This window comes from Mandrillus leucophaeus, unplaced genomic scaffold (assembly GCF_000951045.1).
Source record: "Mandrillus leucophaeus isolate KB7577 unplaced genomic scaffold, Mleu.le_1.0 Scaffold26, whole genome shotgun sequence".
In the NCBI taxonomy this organism is placed as follows: domain Eukaryota; kingdom Metazoa; phylum Chordata; class Mammalia; order Primates; family Cercopithecidae; genus Mandrillus; species Mandrillus leucophaeus.
The window spans coordinates 4,294,093-4,308,816 of NW_012102698.1; the positions used below are offsets into that span (position 1 = coordinate 4,294,093).

General features: G+C 53.9%; 1 protein-coding gene across 1 annotated transcript in view; it reads right to left on the bottom strand.

Annotated features, from left to right (window-relative positions):
- Positions 1–14,724, bottom strand: part of CELSR1 (cadherin, EGF LAG seven-pass G-type receptor 1) — a gene marked incomplete at its 5' end in the record, with an annotated part of 226,134 nt that overhangs the window by 9,148 nt on the left and 202,262 nt on the right. Inside the window, 6 exons of the mRNA XM_011984071.1 lie at positions 3,332–3,532; positions 7,208–7,334; positions 9,389–9,556; positions 10,423–10,627; positions 12,795–12,938; positions 14,381–14,564. Of these exons, the coding sequence (XP_011839461.1) occupies positions 3,332–3,532; positions 7,208–7,334; positions 9,389–9,556; positions 10,423–10,627; positions 12,795–12,938; positions 14,381–14,564 (1,029 nt within the window). The remainder of the gene's footprint in view (positions 1–3,331; positions 3,533–7,207; positions 7,335–9,388; positions 9,557–10,422; positions 10,628–12,794; positions 12,939–14,380; positions 14,565–14,724) is intronic.

The window sequence follows — 14,724 nt, forward strand, 5'->3', positions numbered from 1 at the left end:
GGGGAGGGGGAGGGTCCCACCCCGACCCCACTCCCAGCCGGCCTGCTCTGGACACACTGTCTAATCCTCAGTAACCATCCCATCAGTCCACCCTACCAGGGGGTCCCAGGGAGACAGCCTTTAACAGACACAAAAGCTTAGGAGGAGAAGGAGGGCCCCCACCTCAACCCCAGGCTGAAGGCCACTTTGCTCAGGCACCGGGTCATGGCGCCCCAAGGGCGCCCCTGTTGCCACATCAGCCTCGAAGGGCCAGCCACCCTCCAGAAACAATGCCCCCGAAGTGGGAAGGGCCCCAAGTCAGCATCACATCTGTCAGCTTCAGAACAGAGCAGGAACCAAAGCAGAGACCACAGGCTCAAGCTATGCCAGAGGCAGGCCTCAGACCACACGCTCGACGTCAGGAAACAAGGCGCCAGCGTATGGCTGGTGAACCCTACACCAAACACCCCAGTTTCCTGGATGGAAATCACGCTGGCTTAGGAAAAGGAAAGGGGCGAGAAGGTTGGTTGGCTGGATGGCTGCTTTAAATAATGTGAAAAGTAAATCCACAAAACCACCTTCTGAAAACAGAAACTGCGAGGACTGTGCCATCCTGGCTGCAGCGGGGTTGTACCTGCTTCCGTAACCAACGTACCACCTTTTCCAGAAATACAACAAAGACAAAAGCGGATGCATAATAAATCATTTCAGCCTGCCAGCGCTCTGAGAGATGAAAAACCTCGCCCAGAGATAGGATTGTGGGTTTACAAAAGAACCATAAAGCCCAGGCACGCTGCCAAGCCCCTAGAACGCTGCCGGGGCGCCCTTTCCTTCTCCGTGCTCAGCCGTGCGTGGCTGCCGGGACAGGGCTCACTCCCGCGGGAGATGAGTCAGTGCTGGAACCCAGGGACCGCCTCGGTTTTGCTGGTGGTGTTGAGTTGCAGGGAGTGGCCTGCACAGACTCCCCTCTCCCCCGTTCACGCCACTCAAAAGCACACTAGAGGGGTTTTGAGATGAATCGCACACTTCTCGAGAGCCTTCCCGGTCCAATGCGCGGATGAGAACATGCCCATTGCGCGGATGCGCCTGGCTGCGGTTGTGCCTGGCTGCGGGTGTGAACGCATCCCTCCGCAGGCGCAGCGACCCTGCCATTCGCGCCCCGCACACAGAGCCCCCGCCAGCCCAGGGCCTCAGCCTCAGGGAACACCTGGGAGGCAGCGGGGAAGGTTGGCCCTGGCTGGTCCGACACAGGCCTAGGAGCTCATCCTTTGTGGGCCAGGCCTGGTGCTCCACCTACCGCTGCTGGGAAGCCATGGAGCCTTCTCAAGGGTGACCTGCGAGGTGGGGGTGCCCGCCTTCCTCCTTGAGGTGAGAGGGGTCTGGTCCCACCGCTTGCCATAAAAAAGGAGGAGCACCTCTGGTCTGCACGTGGCCCTGAGCAGCTTGCTGGAAAGTTCCAGCTTGGTCTTTATTCCACTTCCCTTCTCAGGGCCTGTCCACCCCCACAGACACCCTTTCCACCCACGAGTTGGAGGCGGCCTCCCTGGCTCACGCGGCACAGCTTCCTTGGCCTCCACAGGTGCCCCATCTCACCCAGACCTTGCCTGTCAACAGGTGGTATCTTCATCTACTCATTCCTCTCCCTTCTGGAGACATCAAAGTCCCCTGACTCCTCCTTCCTGCCTGCTCCATAATGGGTTGGTCCTGTCCCTCCTTTCTCCTTGTGCCTCCACCCCACCCTCCCAGGCCTGTGCGCTACCATCAGACTGCTCTGATCTTCTGCCCGTCGTCCACGGCTGCCAGGCTCCTGTTTCTTTTTCTTTTTTTCTTTTTTTTTTTTGAGACAGGGTCTCACTCTATTGCCCAGGCTGTAGTGCAGTGGCGCCATCTTGGCTCACTGCAAACTCTGCCTCCCAGTTTCAAGCGATTCTTGTGTTTCAGCCTCCCAAGTAGCTGGGATGACAGAAGCACACCACTATGCCCAGCTAATCTTTGTATTTTTAGTAAAGACAGGGTTTCACCATGTTGGTCAGGTAGGCCTCGAACTCCTTGACCTCAAGTGATCTGCCTGCCTCAGCCTCCCAAAGTGCTAGGATAATAAGTGTGAGCCAACATGCCAGCCTAATTGTTTCTCATAACATGCCTATAGACTATTTTAGATTTTTCCATGAGATCCTTCATGTTACCTAGTAATGACAGCTTTGTTTCTTCCTTTCTGATCTCTATGCCTTTGTTTTCCTTGTTCATCGCACTGGCAAGGCCGCCCTGCACCACAGTGATGAACAGAGTGGTGAGTGGGTTCCTGACGTTACAGGGGATGCCTCCAGTATCTACCCATTGTTATTTATGTCAACTGTAGGTTTTCTGTAGATGTCTTTATTAGGTTCAAGTTTCCTCTAGGCCCAGTCTGTTTAAAGGTTTCTTTCTCTTTCTGTTCATTAATGAGCATAACATTAATCAAAATTCTTTTGTACATTCATTTCTGAGAAAAATATTTTTCCCTTAAATGTACTGGTGAGGTAAATGGCATTCATAGATTTTTTAAATGTTAAACCATCCTTGCATTCCTAAGATAAACCCAGCCTGGCCATGGTTTTTATATTGCAATGCAAATTCTCTAATGGTGATAGGAGTATTCAGGCTTTCTACATCTTAAATCATTTTGTTTTGTTTTGACACAGTCTCGCTCTATTGCCCAGGCTGGAGTGTAGTGGTTCCATCTCTGCTCACTGCAACCTCTGCCTCCCAGGCTCAAGCAATTCTCCTGCCTCAGCCTCCTGAGTAGCTGGGATTATAGGTGCCCGGCACCATGCCCAGCTGATTTTTGTATTTTTAGTAGAGAAGGGGTTTTACCATGTTGGCCAGGTCTTCCTAACCTCAAGTGATCTGCCTGCCTCAGCCTCCCAAAGGGATCCTGGTGGGATTACGGGTGGGAGCCACTGCACCCGGCCCTTAAATCAGTTTTGACAAGAGTTGTATTTTCCTGGGGATGTACACAAGAATCGCTTGAACCTGGGAGGTGGAGGTTGCAGTGAGCTGAGATCGCACCATTGCGCTCCAGCCTGGGTTGACAGAGACAGACTCTATCTCATAAAAAAAAAGAAAAAGAAAAGAAAAGAAAAGGGCCCCCCATCTCCCAATAGAGTCAAGGTGGTGAAGTGCTTGGACCTGCCAGTGAATCCCACGTCTCCACCCACAGCCTGTGACACGGCACGTTCCTCAAAGGGCATCTGTGAAGCGGAGGTGGGGGTGGTGAGGAGCCAGCCAGGGTGCTTGGAGTGGCCAGGAAAAGACTACAGTAGCCGCTCCAAGTGCGGCCCAGACAGTGGGGAGGGGAGCAGAGTGGCCGTACCGGGTTTTCCGTCTGGTTGATCCCAATCACGAACACCAGCTGAGAGAGGAACAGTGCCGCAGCGAGGTGCTTGTGAATGCTGTGCAGGTTGGAGCGCAGCGTGCGGACCAGGCTCAGGAGGACGAAGGCCACCAGCAGGGCCGCCAGCGACAAGGACACGGCGGCGTAGGTGACGATCTTCAGGGGCAGGACCTCCCCGTTCTGTGGGTGGGAGGGTTAAAGGCAGGAGAGAAGGTAAGGGCCAAGACTCAGATCTGGTCGTTGCATAACAGAGACAAGTTACACACTTGCTCATTAAATGATCAAAGGTTGGCAGGAACCAGCGTGACTGGGACATGGTTCTCAAGGCGGCACAAAACAAGCACAAAGCAGCAATGAACAGTGTGGGGTGACAACAGGTTCTGGAGGCGGATGGTGGTGATGGCGGCACAGCAACAGGCTGTGCCACCAGCTTAATGCCACTGGCTGTACATTTCAATGGGAAATTGTGTTATGCATATTTTGCCACATTACAAAACCACCATACTGGCCAGGCATGGTGGCTTATGCCTGTAATCCCAGCACTTTGGGAGGCTGAGGCGGGCAGATCACCTGAGGTCAGGAGTTTGAGACCAGCCTGCCCAACATGGTGAAACCCTGTCTTCACTAAAAATACAAAAATTAGCCGGGCGTGGTGGCATGTGTGCCTGTAATCTCAGCTACCCAGGAGGCTGAGGCAAGAGAATCGCTTGAACCCAGGAGGCGGAGGTTGCAATGAGCTGAGATGGCACCACTGCACTCCAGCCTGGGTGACAGAGCAAGACTCCATCTCAAAAAACAACAAAACAAAAAGCAAACAACAAAACAAAAAGCAAAAAACAAAACCAACCCCACAAGTAAACCCTGCTGTCGGGAGGGGCTCAGCCTGTCTACCCAAAACCAACCCCACAAGTAAATCCTGCTGTCGGGAGGGGCTCAGCCTGCCCACCCAAAATTCTGGGCTGGCAGAAACCTTCCACAGAGATCCTCGGCTTACGCAAAAGATAAAGGCGTCTCCACTGCAGGTGCACGCAGTACCTCTTGGAGTTTCACTTAATCCTATCATGGACTTATTCTTTTGGCTGAAAGACTTAATGCCCGCTTTACGAAGAAAACTGGGTAACTGTGTTAATACCAAGAATGTCATTTCTTTTGTTCAGCAAAAGCTTTTACTGAGCACTTATTGTGTGGCAGAGGTTCTGACAGACCTGCTAAGGGCATCATTTCTTTTTTTTGGAGATGGAGTCTTGCTCTGTCGCCCGGGCTGGAGTGCAGTGTCCTGATCTCGGCTCACTGCAAGCTCTGCCTCCCGGGTTCAAGCAGTTCTCGTGCCTCAGTCTCCTGAGTATCTGGGACTACAGGCGTGCACCACCACGCCCAGCTAATTTTTCTATTTTTAGTAGAGACAGGGTTTCACCATGTTGGCCAGGCTGGTCTTAAACTCCTGACTTCAGGTGATCTGCCCGCCTTGGCCTTCCAAAGTGCTGGGATTACCGGAGTGACCCACCGCGCCTGGCCTCCAAGGGCATCATTTCGTATCATCCTTAGATCACAGCTATGAGGAGAGTGTGAAATGCAACCCTCATCTTTCAGGTGAGAAAACCAAGGCTTAAAGAAGCTAAACAACCCGCCGGAAGTCACACAGCTGGGCAGGGGCGGAACTTCAGGTTTCACTTATGTGAACTGGCCGGTCCGATGCTTCAGACTGCCACAGCGCTGGGCACCTGTACCCTTCCTATCTGTTCTGGTTTACCTACTTATCTCTCAATATGACGTGTTCTATCAGCGGATGGATGTCCTGTCCCAGCTGCACATGTCTCTATCATAGCTTGCTATACGGAATTACTTTTAAAATTTCCAGATCCCTTATTAATGCATTTCTTTTTTTCTTTCTGAGATAGGGTCTGACTCTGTTGCCCAGGCCGGAGTGAAGAGGCACAATCTAGGCTCACTGCAGCCTCCGCCTCCTAGGCTCAAGCCATCCTCCTACCTCAGTCTGCCAAGTAGCTGGGACTATAGGCATGCACCACTATGCTGGGCTAATTTTTGTAGTTTTGGTAGAGACAGGGTTTCACAATGTTGCTCAGGGTGGTCTCGAACTTGTAAGCTCAAGTGATCTGCCCGCCTCGGCCTCCCAAAGTGCTGGGATTATAAGTGTGAGCCACTGTACCCAACCTTATTATGCATTTCTTACAGGTAGTACACTTTTTTTTTTTAAAAAAAAGGCTGGGGTCAGGAGTTCAAGACCAGCCTGGCCAACATGGTGAAACTCCATCTCTACTAAAAATAAAAAAATTAGCCAGGCGTGGTGGCGGGAGCCTGTAATCTGAGCTACTTGGGAGGCTGGGACAGGAGAATCGCTTGAATCTAGGAGGTGGAGGTTGCAGTGAGCTAAGGTTGCACCACTGCACTTCAGCATGGGAGACAAGAGCAAACACCGTCTCAAAAAAAAAACAAAAAAAGGAAAATGGTGCTAAAATATACATGCCATAAAACGTTACCATCTTGGCCACTTTGAATCGTGCAGTTCAGCAGTGTGTATGTTCACATTGCTGTTTTCCGTGCTTTTACAAACCAAGACACCTGTCTAAGACCCAGGTCCCTGGGGAGTTTCTGCATTTGGGGAAAAACAAGCTCTGGCTCTCTAGTAACTTCGGATAGATGTTGTTTACCAAGTGGAGCTATAAGCCGGGAAGCCAGGATCAGGCTGGGCTGGGGAGGCTGAGTGCTCATGGCCCTGGGTCTGGAACTGCCCCTCCTGAGGCTCCTTCAATGCCCTGGGCCCCTGGGCATCCCTGGGGCCTGCAGCAGCACCCCAGGCTCCCTCCACTGGCTTGGGGGCTGTTCAGAGACCTCTGGCTTTGGGGCACCCGGGCCATGGGAGCCTTGGCCTCTCACTCCAGCCTCCTTTCTTCTGCCTCCATTTCAGTTTCCTTGGCCCACATGTCACCTGGCGTCCTGGCCACGAGACAAGCCCCAACCCCGCCCTTATATGGACAAAGTCCACTAATCACTGACCCCTCTCCAGGCTGGGTCCTGCTGGGGAGTGCCATTTGCCCATGAGACGGGGGCAGAGGCAGGGCAGCGTCACCTACACATTGCACAGAAGGCCTCTGCCCTCCTCCAGCCCAGCCTGAGGACTGACTCACCCTTCCAAGAATGTGACAGAAACCAGGGCCACTTCACATCAGAAAGCCCTCGGGAAGGACAGTGGCCTGAGCCCTTGAGCCACAGTGCAGCCCTGGGGAGGGGCCGGGGGAGGTCACCCAGGCCTCTGGTTCTGACTCCAAGACACCAGGGTCCCACACAGGCCGAGGCCAGGACAGCCTTCAGAACACTCCCCAATTCATCTGCAGGCCCACAATGTCCGGCTCACATTCCCAGGCCACTTAAAATGCCAGAGGTTAAATATTAGCCGCCCAGCCTTTTGTCCTGTGGCCCTGCGTGTGGCCCCGAGGGAGAGCGCCCAGCAGCTGTCACGTCCCTTAGGATCAAAATGAGTGGGCAGCCGCACCATCCAACAGACCCGCTCTGAAGTGAGGGGCAGGTTCCGAGAGCTCCTTGGAGCCTGAGCTTTGGGTCTGCCATTCCGGGATTTAATGCATAACCAGGGCTCTCTGAAAACCCTTATAATGGGGCTTTGTTATGGAAATCCTCGCAGACTCTGGCCAATCCTGGAATATGTGTTTTAATCGGTTGATTTGTTTTGTTCAAAGCCCTTAGAATGGAAGACTTAGTGTGAGGAGGGGCAGGTTTGGGGGTAGGCTCAGCGGGTTTGACGAGGGGCAGGTTTGCCGCGGGGAGGGGTAGGTTTGGGGGTAGGCTCAGCAGGCACAGTGGCCACAGGAGGATGCCCACCTCACGCCTGGATATGTCCATGAGCACCGCAAAGCTGGCTGTGTGGCTACACTGGCAGGCGACGTGTGTCCGGTTCCTGGACAGGAGCTCGCAGCCCCGGGCAGACCACCCTCCCGTCCCACTGACGCTGTGGAGAGAAGAGAGAAGGGGCAGGGGTAAGATGGTTCCCTCCACCCGTGAGTCTGTAGGGGGCAGCCTTTGCCCAGCCCTGGGGGCTCCCAGGCCATCCTGTGCTGAAAGCCTGGTACCCTCGCAGGCTGCTCTCCGCCGTGTTCCGCACCAGCCCCCTGCACCGAAGACAACAATAGCAGCTTTGCTGCCGTGGAGGCAGGACCATGGGAACAATCACCCTTCCCTTCTGTGTCTGGTCAGGGCCTCCAAGGAGCACCCTCTGAAGTTCAAGTTCTACGTGTCATCTAGCAGCAAAACTCAAATGGGGCTGTCTCGCATCCACCACGTGCCCCGCCACTGGAACCACCACCCGGGGTTCACACAGCTGCGATGCACTCCTGTCTCTTTCTGAGGGTAGATCTTTCAGAAATAACATCTCACCTTCCTCTGACGCTTTCATCTTCAGGTTGCACAATGTTTAATGGGAACTGCCCAGAAGCCAGGGCCCCATTATGACTGCCGCCTCACTGATGGGAAGGCCCAAATAACAAGCTGTTGCAAGGTGTGCCTCGGCTTCCGACAGGGCCCTGCCCTCGCGCACTCTGGGAAAATCACATAACCTCTCAGATGCTTACTTTGCTAATCTGTAAAATGGGATGTGAACGTGAATACGTCTGGCACCAACTTTACAATGTGGGAATAATAGGCGCAACTTAAAGCAGAGAGCAGGTCATTAGAGCTGCAGCTAATTGGCAGGACGCAGATGAATGCCCAGCACAGACAGCCGGGCCTGACGTCCCCTCGTGGTGAAAGGGGTTCCTTTCTTCTCTCTTTTATAAGCCACAAGTGCCTATTACATTCCAGGTGCCATGCTGGTTGCTTATTAACTAGAACTTGGAAAGCACAGAAGCAAGAGAAGAATGAGGCTGGGCTCAACCGGCTCGCTCACCCCAGCGCCGCCCCCAGCACAGCCCCCACTCATGGCTCTCCACTGTGCCCAGGGGAACTGTGATGGGGGGAGTGTTCCTGCTGCACAGACGCCCCTAGATGAACAACGTTCAGCAGATTCGAGCCTGACTCACTGAGTCCTGCATGGCGTCTCCCCTTCCTGGCGCTCCCTCCTGGTGTGCGGAGAGCCAGTGGGTCTTCCCCTCCCTGACTGTGCTCCCATCCCGGCCACAGACCCCTTCCCACCACACCCCAGTTCCAGTGTTTTCTTCTAAACAGAGACAGCAAAGGTGAAAACCGACCAGCAGAGAAAACGCAAGCTCCCTGTAAAAACACAGCAACTCAAATGTCCACACCTCACGTCAACTCCGCCGCTAAAAAGCAAAACCAAGGCACAAACGCTACTGGCTCCAGCAGACGGGAGCCACACCGCGGCGCCGAATCCACAGTCTCACGTGTGGGTGAGAAGCACTCATTCTGCATTTTTCTAACTACGAAACGCCTTTGCCTCACTTGAACGGATGCTAGAACACAGACTCTTGCGCACCACCTCCTGCCTGCGCCACTCTACCGGCTGACTTCCGACGCTGCTTCTGAAACCGGCCAGATAAACCGTGCTGCGGCCGGGTGTGGCCTCTTCGGGGTAAAGCCAGTCCCCAAAGCTGGACTGTGTCGGCCTCGCGGGCAAGACCGTCAGCAGACAGGCTCCTAGGCCAGTCTCTGGGTTCTGTCTCCCGTGTGTGAGCGGAACAGGCCTCTGTCTTATACGGCAGTGAACTGGGCACTACGCTGGTGTTGGCCGCTGCATCCTGGGAGTCCCGCAGGCGAGGGGCCCCTTCCTGGCTGTCAGCCTTGAGGGATCTCTCTGTGTGCCTGCACGTCTGTGTCTCCACATGCAGGTCTGTGTGCATCTGTGTGTGGGCATCTGCGGGGCAACTCTGATGTTCCCACAGAAGCAGAGCAGGAGGCTCGCTGCCCCACGGCGGGGCTAAAAGGGGAAACACAGACCACAAGAGACCGTCCTCTCGGGGCGCTCTGCCACGGAGCTCCCAACCCTGCGGGCGCACTCCGCCTCGGCAACGCCCTCACATGGAGATGCAGGGCTCCCGGAGTCACACTTACGCCAGGGAGTGGTTCCAGAACACGCAGACCGGCTTGGTTCGCTCCTCCACCTCCAGCAGGGCGAACTCCACCAGGACGGGCCTCTCCAGGGGTCTCGGGAGCAGAGCCCCCTCGCTGTACACCAGCGCACTCACCATCGGGGTGTTAATGACGGGCCGGTGAGGCAGCCTGAGGTCAAGAAGCCAGAGCACGGGGACAGACACGGTTAGGAAACATTTGCTTAAACCCCAGCACAAATGCCCTGAGGACACGCCACGTCGTGTTTCTAGGGGAGACGGAATCATACTCCGAGAGCTCGGATCCACGGGCCCCACCGTATCTTCATCCCTAGAGCAGGTTTTATCACTGACAGGGCACACAGAGAGAGGTGTCACCTCTGGGTCCAATTGGGACTTCAGAAATTTAAAAAGCAAGAGAAGGCACAGGTGCAAAGATGTCACAGCCCATAACGGCTAATGGCAGAAACACAGGGGATGGCTTAAGTGTCCAGCAAAAGACACCAAAATAATGGCAGCTCATGGGGATGAATCACCGGGTCACTGAGACCCCAGAGCCAGGGAAGTATCTGGGAAACGGCAGGAAGAAGGGTGGAGCCTCGGGCTGCGCCCACCGAGGAGGTCACAAAGCTGCTTCTGGGACATTCATCCTTTCCAGCCAGGACTAGCTGAGCAGCCCTAACCCTGGGGCCAGCAGCAGGCACTACCCACGACAGCCTCGGTCAGGTGTGTGGGGGCAGAATGGGGTCCCTCTAGGCACAAGATGGGGCATATGCGAGGGAGGGGGCATTTCTGGCGGAAACACTGGGATAAGCCCAGGCAAAGGGTGTGTAACGTTCTAGGGTGTAGTGTCCCGTGGCAGCCCCAGAACCTCCCTCCAAGGAGCATCACAAAGCAACGGTCTCTGTCTCTGGGCCAGGTCACGGTGAAATGTCACTGTGAAGACCTGTGCTTAATCAGGATCAGGATTTTAACTTGTGGAAGCCTCAGGGGCCTCCAGAATGGGCCCTCCCCATGTGCCCCGTGCCCAGGCCTTACCGGAGGCTGCGACGGTCGGGGTCATAGCGCTCGGGCAGGAGCTGCCCCAGGGTGCGGTAAATGATGACCAGAGCAACGGCGAACTGGCCAGCGTCATCAGGGTGTCGCCTCCGCCTGCTGATCGGGGCCTCCCTCTCGGTGCCAGGCTCCGGGCGCGGGCTCTGCGGGCTGGTCCTCCGGCCGGCCGGCCTCACCAGGGGACCTTCTGCAATGTGAGCAGAGCGTGAGGACTCTGGCAGGAGCATCTGCGTTCCCCAAGACGGCTGCCAGTGCTAGCAGGTGCTTCTCAAAAACCAACAGATGTCCCACAGAAAACAGTACAGCGCATCCTCAAAAAATCAAAAACAGGACTTACCACGTGACCCAGCAAGCCCACTTCTGAGTATACACCCCAAAGAACTGCAGGCAGGGACCCAGATACTTCCCTGCCCACATTCACAGCAGCACCATTCACACAGGCTAAAAGGTGTAAACAGCCCAGCCATGCACTGACTGGTGAGTGGATAAACCAAGAGTGGTCCATCCACACAACGGAACGTTACTCAGCCTTCAAAAGGAGGGCAAGTCTGACACTTGCTACAACGCGGGTGAACCTACAGGACGTTCCGCTCAGTGAAATAAGCCAATCACAAAAGGACAAATATTGTGCGATTCCTCTTATAGGAGGTCCCTAGAGGAGTCAAATTCAAAGACAGAAAGACGGGTGGGCACCAGGGGCTGGGGAGGGGAGTGAGTGTTTTGTGGGCTGGAGTTTCAGATCTGCAGGATGAAGAGTTCTGGAGACAGACCCCTTAAACACGAACGTATCTGATGCAGTCTGGATGTGTGGCCTCCAAATCTCATGTGAAAATGTGATCAGAGTTGAAAATGGGCTTGGCGGGGGGTGTCTGGGTCATGCATGTGGATCCCCCAGGAATGGCTAGGTGCCCAGCCCTTGGTAATAAGCGAGTTCCCACTCTATTAGTTCCAGAGAGAGCTGGCTGCAATGGAGAGTCGGGGACCTCGTCCTCTCAGTTTCAAGCATGACCCCACATCAGAGTCACCCCTCTTTTTAAGACACGAGATAACACCATATACCTGACAAAATCCATTTACTAACAAGGTTTCCAATTTTAAACTGTCCATTATGGAGTTTATCTTTTCATGTCCTTTTTATCTGGGGAAGTTTTTAGTAATTGCCATGGATCTGTAAAGAAGTACCTTAAGAAAATTCAAAATGTTCAAACTGTTTTGCATTATAACCTCAACCCAGGATTGCAGATTTGTTCACACACAGACAGCATTCTGGCTTGTTTTGTTTTTGTTGTTTTTTGCGGGGAGGGGAAGGTGATTCTAAAATGTCTATTTCTATTTAGAAGCAGCTTTCCCCCCACCAGACAGGTTCTTGCTCTGCTGCCCAGGCTGGGCTGTAGTGGCACGATCACAGCTCACTGCAGCCTCTATCTCCTGGACTCAAGCAATCCTCCCGCCTCAGCCTCCTAAGTAGGTGGGACTACAGGCCTGCGCCACCACGCCCAGGTAATTAAACAAAACTTTCTTGGTAGAGATGGGGTTTCTCTATGTTGTCCAGGTTGGTCTTGAATTTCTGGGCTCAAGCAATCCTCCTTGACTCGGCCTCCCAAAGTGTTGGGGTTACAGGTGTGAGCCATCGTGCCCGGCTAGAAGCAGCTTTTCACTGCATATCAAAGATAACCAGCTCACATAAAAATTTCAGTTCTTTTTTCTCACATTATCAATTACACGGCTGAGTATCCCTTAGCTGAAATGCTTGGGAACATTTTGGAATTTTTTTTTTTTTTTTTGAGAGGGAGTCTTACTGTGCAGCCCAGGCTGGTGCACCTCGGCTCACTGCAACCTCTGCCTCCCGGGCTCAAGCAATTCTCAAGCACTCAGCCTCCTGAGTAGCTGGGATTACAGGGGCCCGCCACCACAGCTGGCTCTTTTTTTTGTGTTTTAGACATGCGGTTTTACACCACGTTGGTCAGGCTGGTCTCGAACTGCTGACCTCAGGTGATCTGCCCACCTCGGTCTCCCACAGTGCTGGGATTACAGGTGTGAGCCACCGCACCCAGCCTGGATTTTGATTTCTTTATCGTTTCATACTTATGTTCCAATGAGCACTTCCTGTAAGTGCTCAAGAAGGTTCAGGTTCTGGAGCATTTCAGGTTTCAGGATGAGGATGCTCAGCCTGTATCTAAGCACTTGTACAAAACAACCCTGCTGTCACCAACAGAACCTGGCACCAGCGAGCACTCGGAACACTCCGGCCCGGAGCTTCAGTGCGCAGTCCTGTGATTCCCGCAGCGGGGCGCCCTCCCCTCCCTGAACGCTGGGGACTCCGAGGGAAGCGGCAGGTTTCTAAGCGGTTCTACCTTTTTCTTCAGGTGGTTTGAAGAAGTCGGCTGGGAAGGAGACGGAGGACTCCAGCTCCCTGGGGAACTCTTCGCGGATGGCGTCGAACTGCGGGACCCTGGCTCCCGTAAAGTTGAACTTGTCAAAGATGTCGACAGCCAGAACTAGGGGGACAGTTCCTTCAATCAGACATAACTCCCAGGGCTTTCTTGAACCCTTGCTGTTTTCAAAATGACCACAACTGTCACACTGACACTGGCTGGCCATATTTATTATTTATATTTTATTTTATTTTTTTTGAGGCGGAGTCTCGCAGTGTCTCCCAGGCTAGAGTGCAGTGGTGCGATCTCAGCTCACTGCAACCTCCGCCTCCCAGGTTCAAGTAACTCTCCTGCCTCAGTCTCCCAAGTAGCTGGGACTACAGGCAGGCACGACCACGCCTGGCTTTTTGTATTTTTGGTAGATGGGGTTTCATCATGTTGGCCAGGCTGGTCTCAAACTCCTGACCTCAAGTGATTTGCATGCTCTGGCTTCCCAAAGTGCTGGGATTACAGGCATGAACCACCACACTCAGACTATTTACTTATATTTATTTTTTGAGACAGGGTCTCACTCGGTCACCCAGGCTGGAGTGCAGTAGCAGAATCTCAGCTCACTGTAGCCTCACGCTCCTGGGCTCAAGCGATCCTCCCACCTCTGCCTCTTGAGTAGCTGGGAATACAGGAGCATGCTACCACACCTGGCTAATCTTTATTTATTTTTTTAAATAGAGACAGGGTCTCCCTATGGCACCCTGCTGGTCTCGAACTCCTGGGCTCAAGCAATCTGCCCACCTCGGCCTCCCACAGTGCTGGGATTACAGGGTGTGAACTACTACGCCCAGTTGACTGGCCATCTTTAGAACAGAATTGACTTCCAACTTCCTGCATCCCACCTGTACCTACACCTGTCTGCAGTAAGCACGGAGTGAGGCGGGGCTCTTGACATCCATCCTTCTAGAGTCTCACACTTGAGGGTCTGGAAGCCTGCTGGACCCCCAAGATCACGGCCCAACATTTCCCAAGCCCAGGACCTGTCCCCTGGGAGCCATGGGTGTGTCATCGCAGACTGTCTTCCCAAAGGCTCCACTTACAGATGACGAAACAGAGGCCTAGCTGCTGAATCTTCAGTTTTTTTTTTTTTTTTTTTTTTTGAGATGGCGTCTTGCTCTGTCACCCAGGCTGGAGTGCAATGGCGCAATCTTGGTTCACTGCAACCTCTGCCTCCCAGGTTCAGGTGATTCTCCTGCCTCAGCCTCCCGAGTAGCTGGGATTACAGGCACGTACCACCATGCCTGGCTACTTTTTATATTTTTAGTAGAGACGGGGTTTCACCATTTTGCCCAGGTTGGTCTCCAACTCCTGACCTCACGTGATCTGCCTGTCTTGGCCTCCCGAAATGCTAGGATTACAGGTATGAGCCACTGCACCTGGCCTCAGAATCATTCTTCTAAGAGCATGGCCAAGGGGGGACCAGGAGCCCACCTGCTTCACCCCATGGGGGCCCAGCTCTGGGGAACACCCCTGATGGTAGCAGGGTTCCACCCACCACGCAGCCAGAGCCTTACTCATGTTGGCGGTGACGATGACGAAGGGCCGCAGGTAGGTCCGTCGCACGTTGCGTGCCACGTTGCTGAAGTAGCCCTCGAGGCGCTGGAGCAGCTGTGCTGTGCCACCCTCACTCCGCTGGATCTGCTCCCATGCCGCCCTGGTGGCCGGGGCCAGGAGGGCACTACCCGAGTGGATGACGTCCTGGTCAGATAGACAGCGCTCAGTACTCAGCCTGAGGGGGCCTGGCTCGCGGGACTGAGGGACACCAGCCCTGAAAGCCTTTGCTTGCCTAATGGGTTCATTCATTCCAGCCCTACACTTCAGATTGTGCTCTTTAATTTTTTTTTTTTTTTTCTTTTTT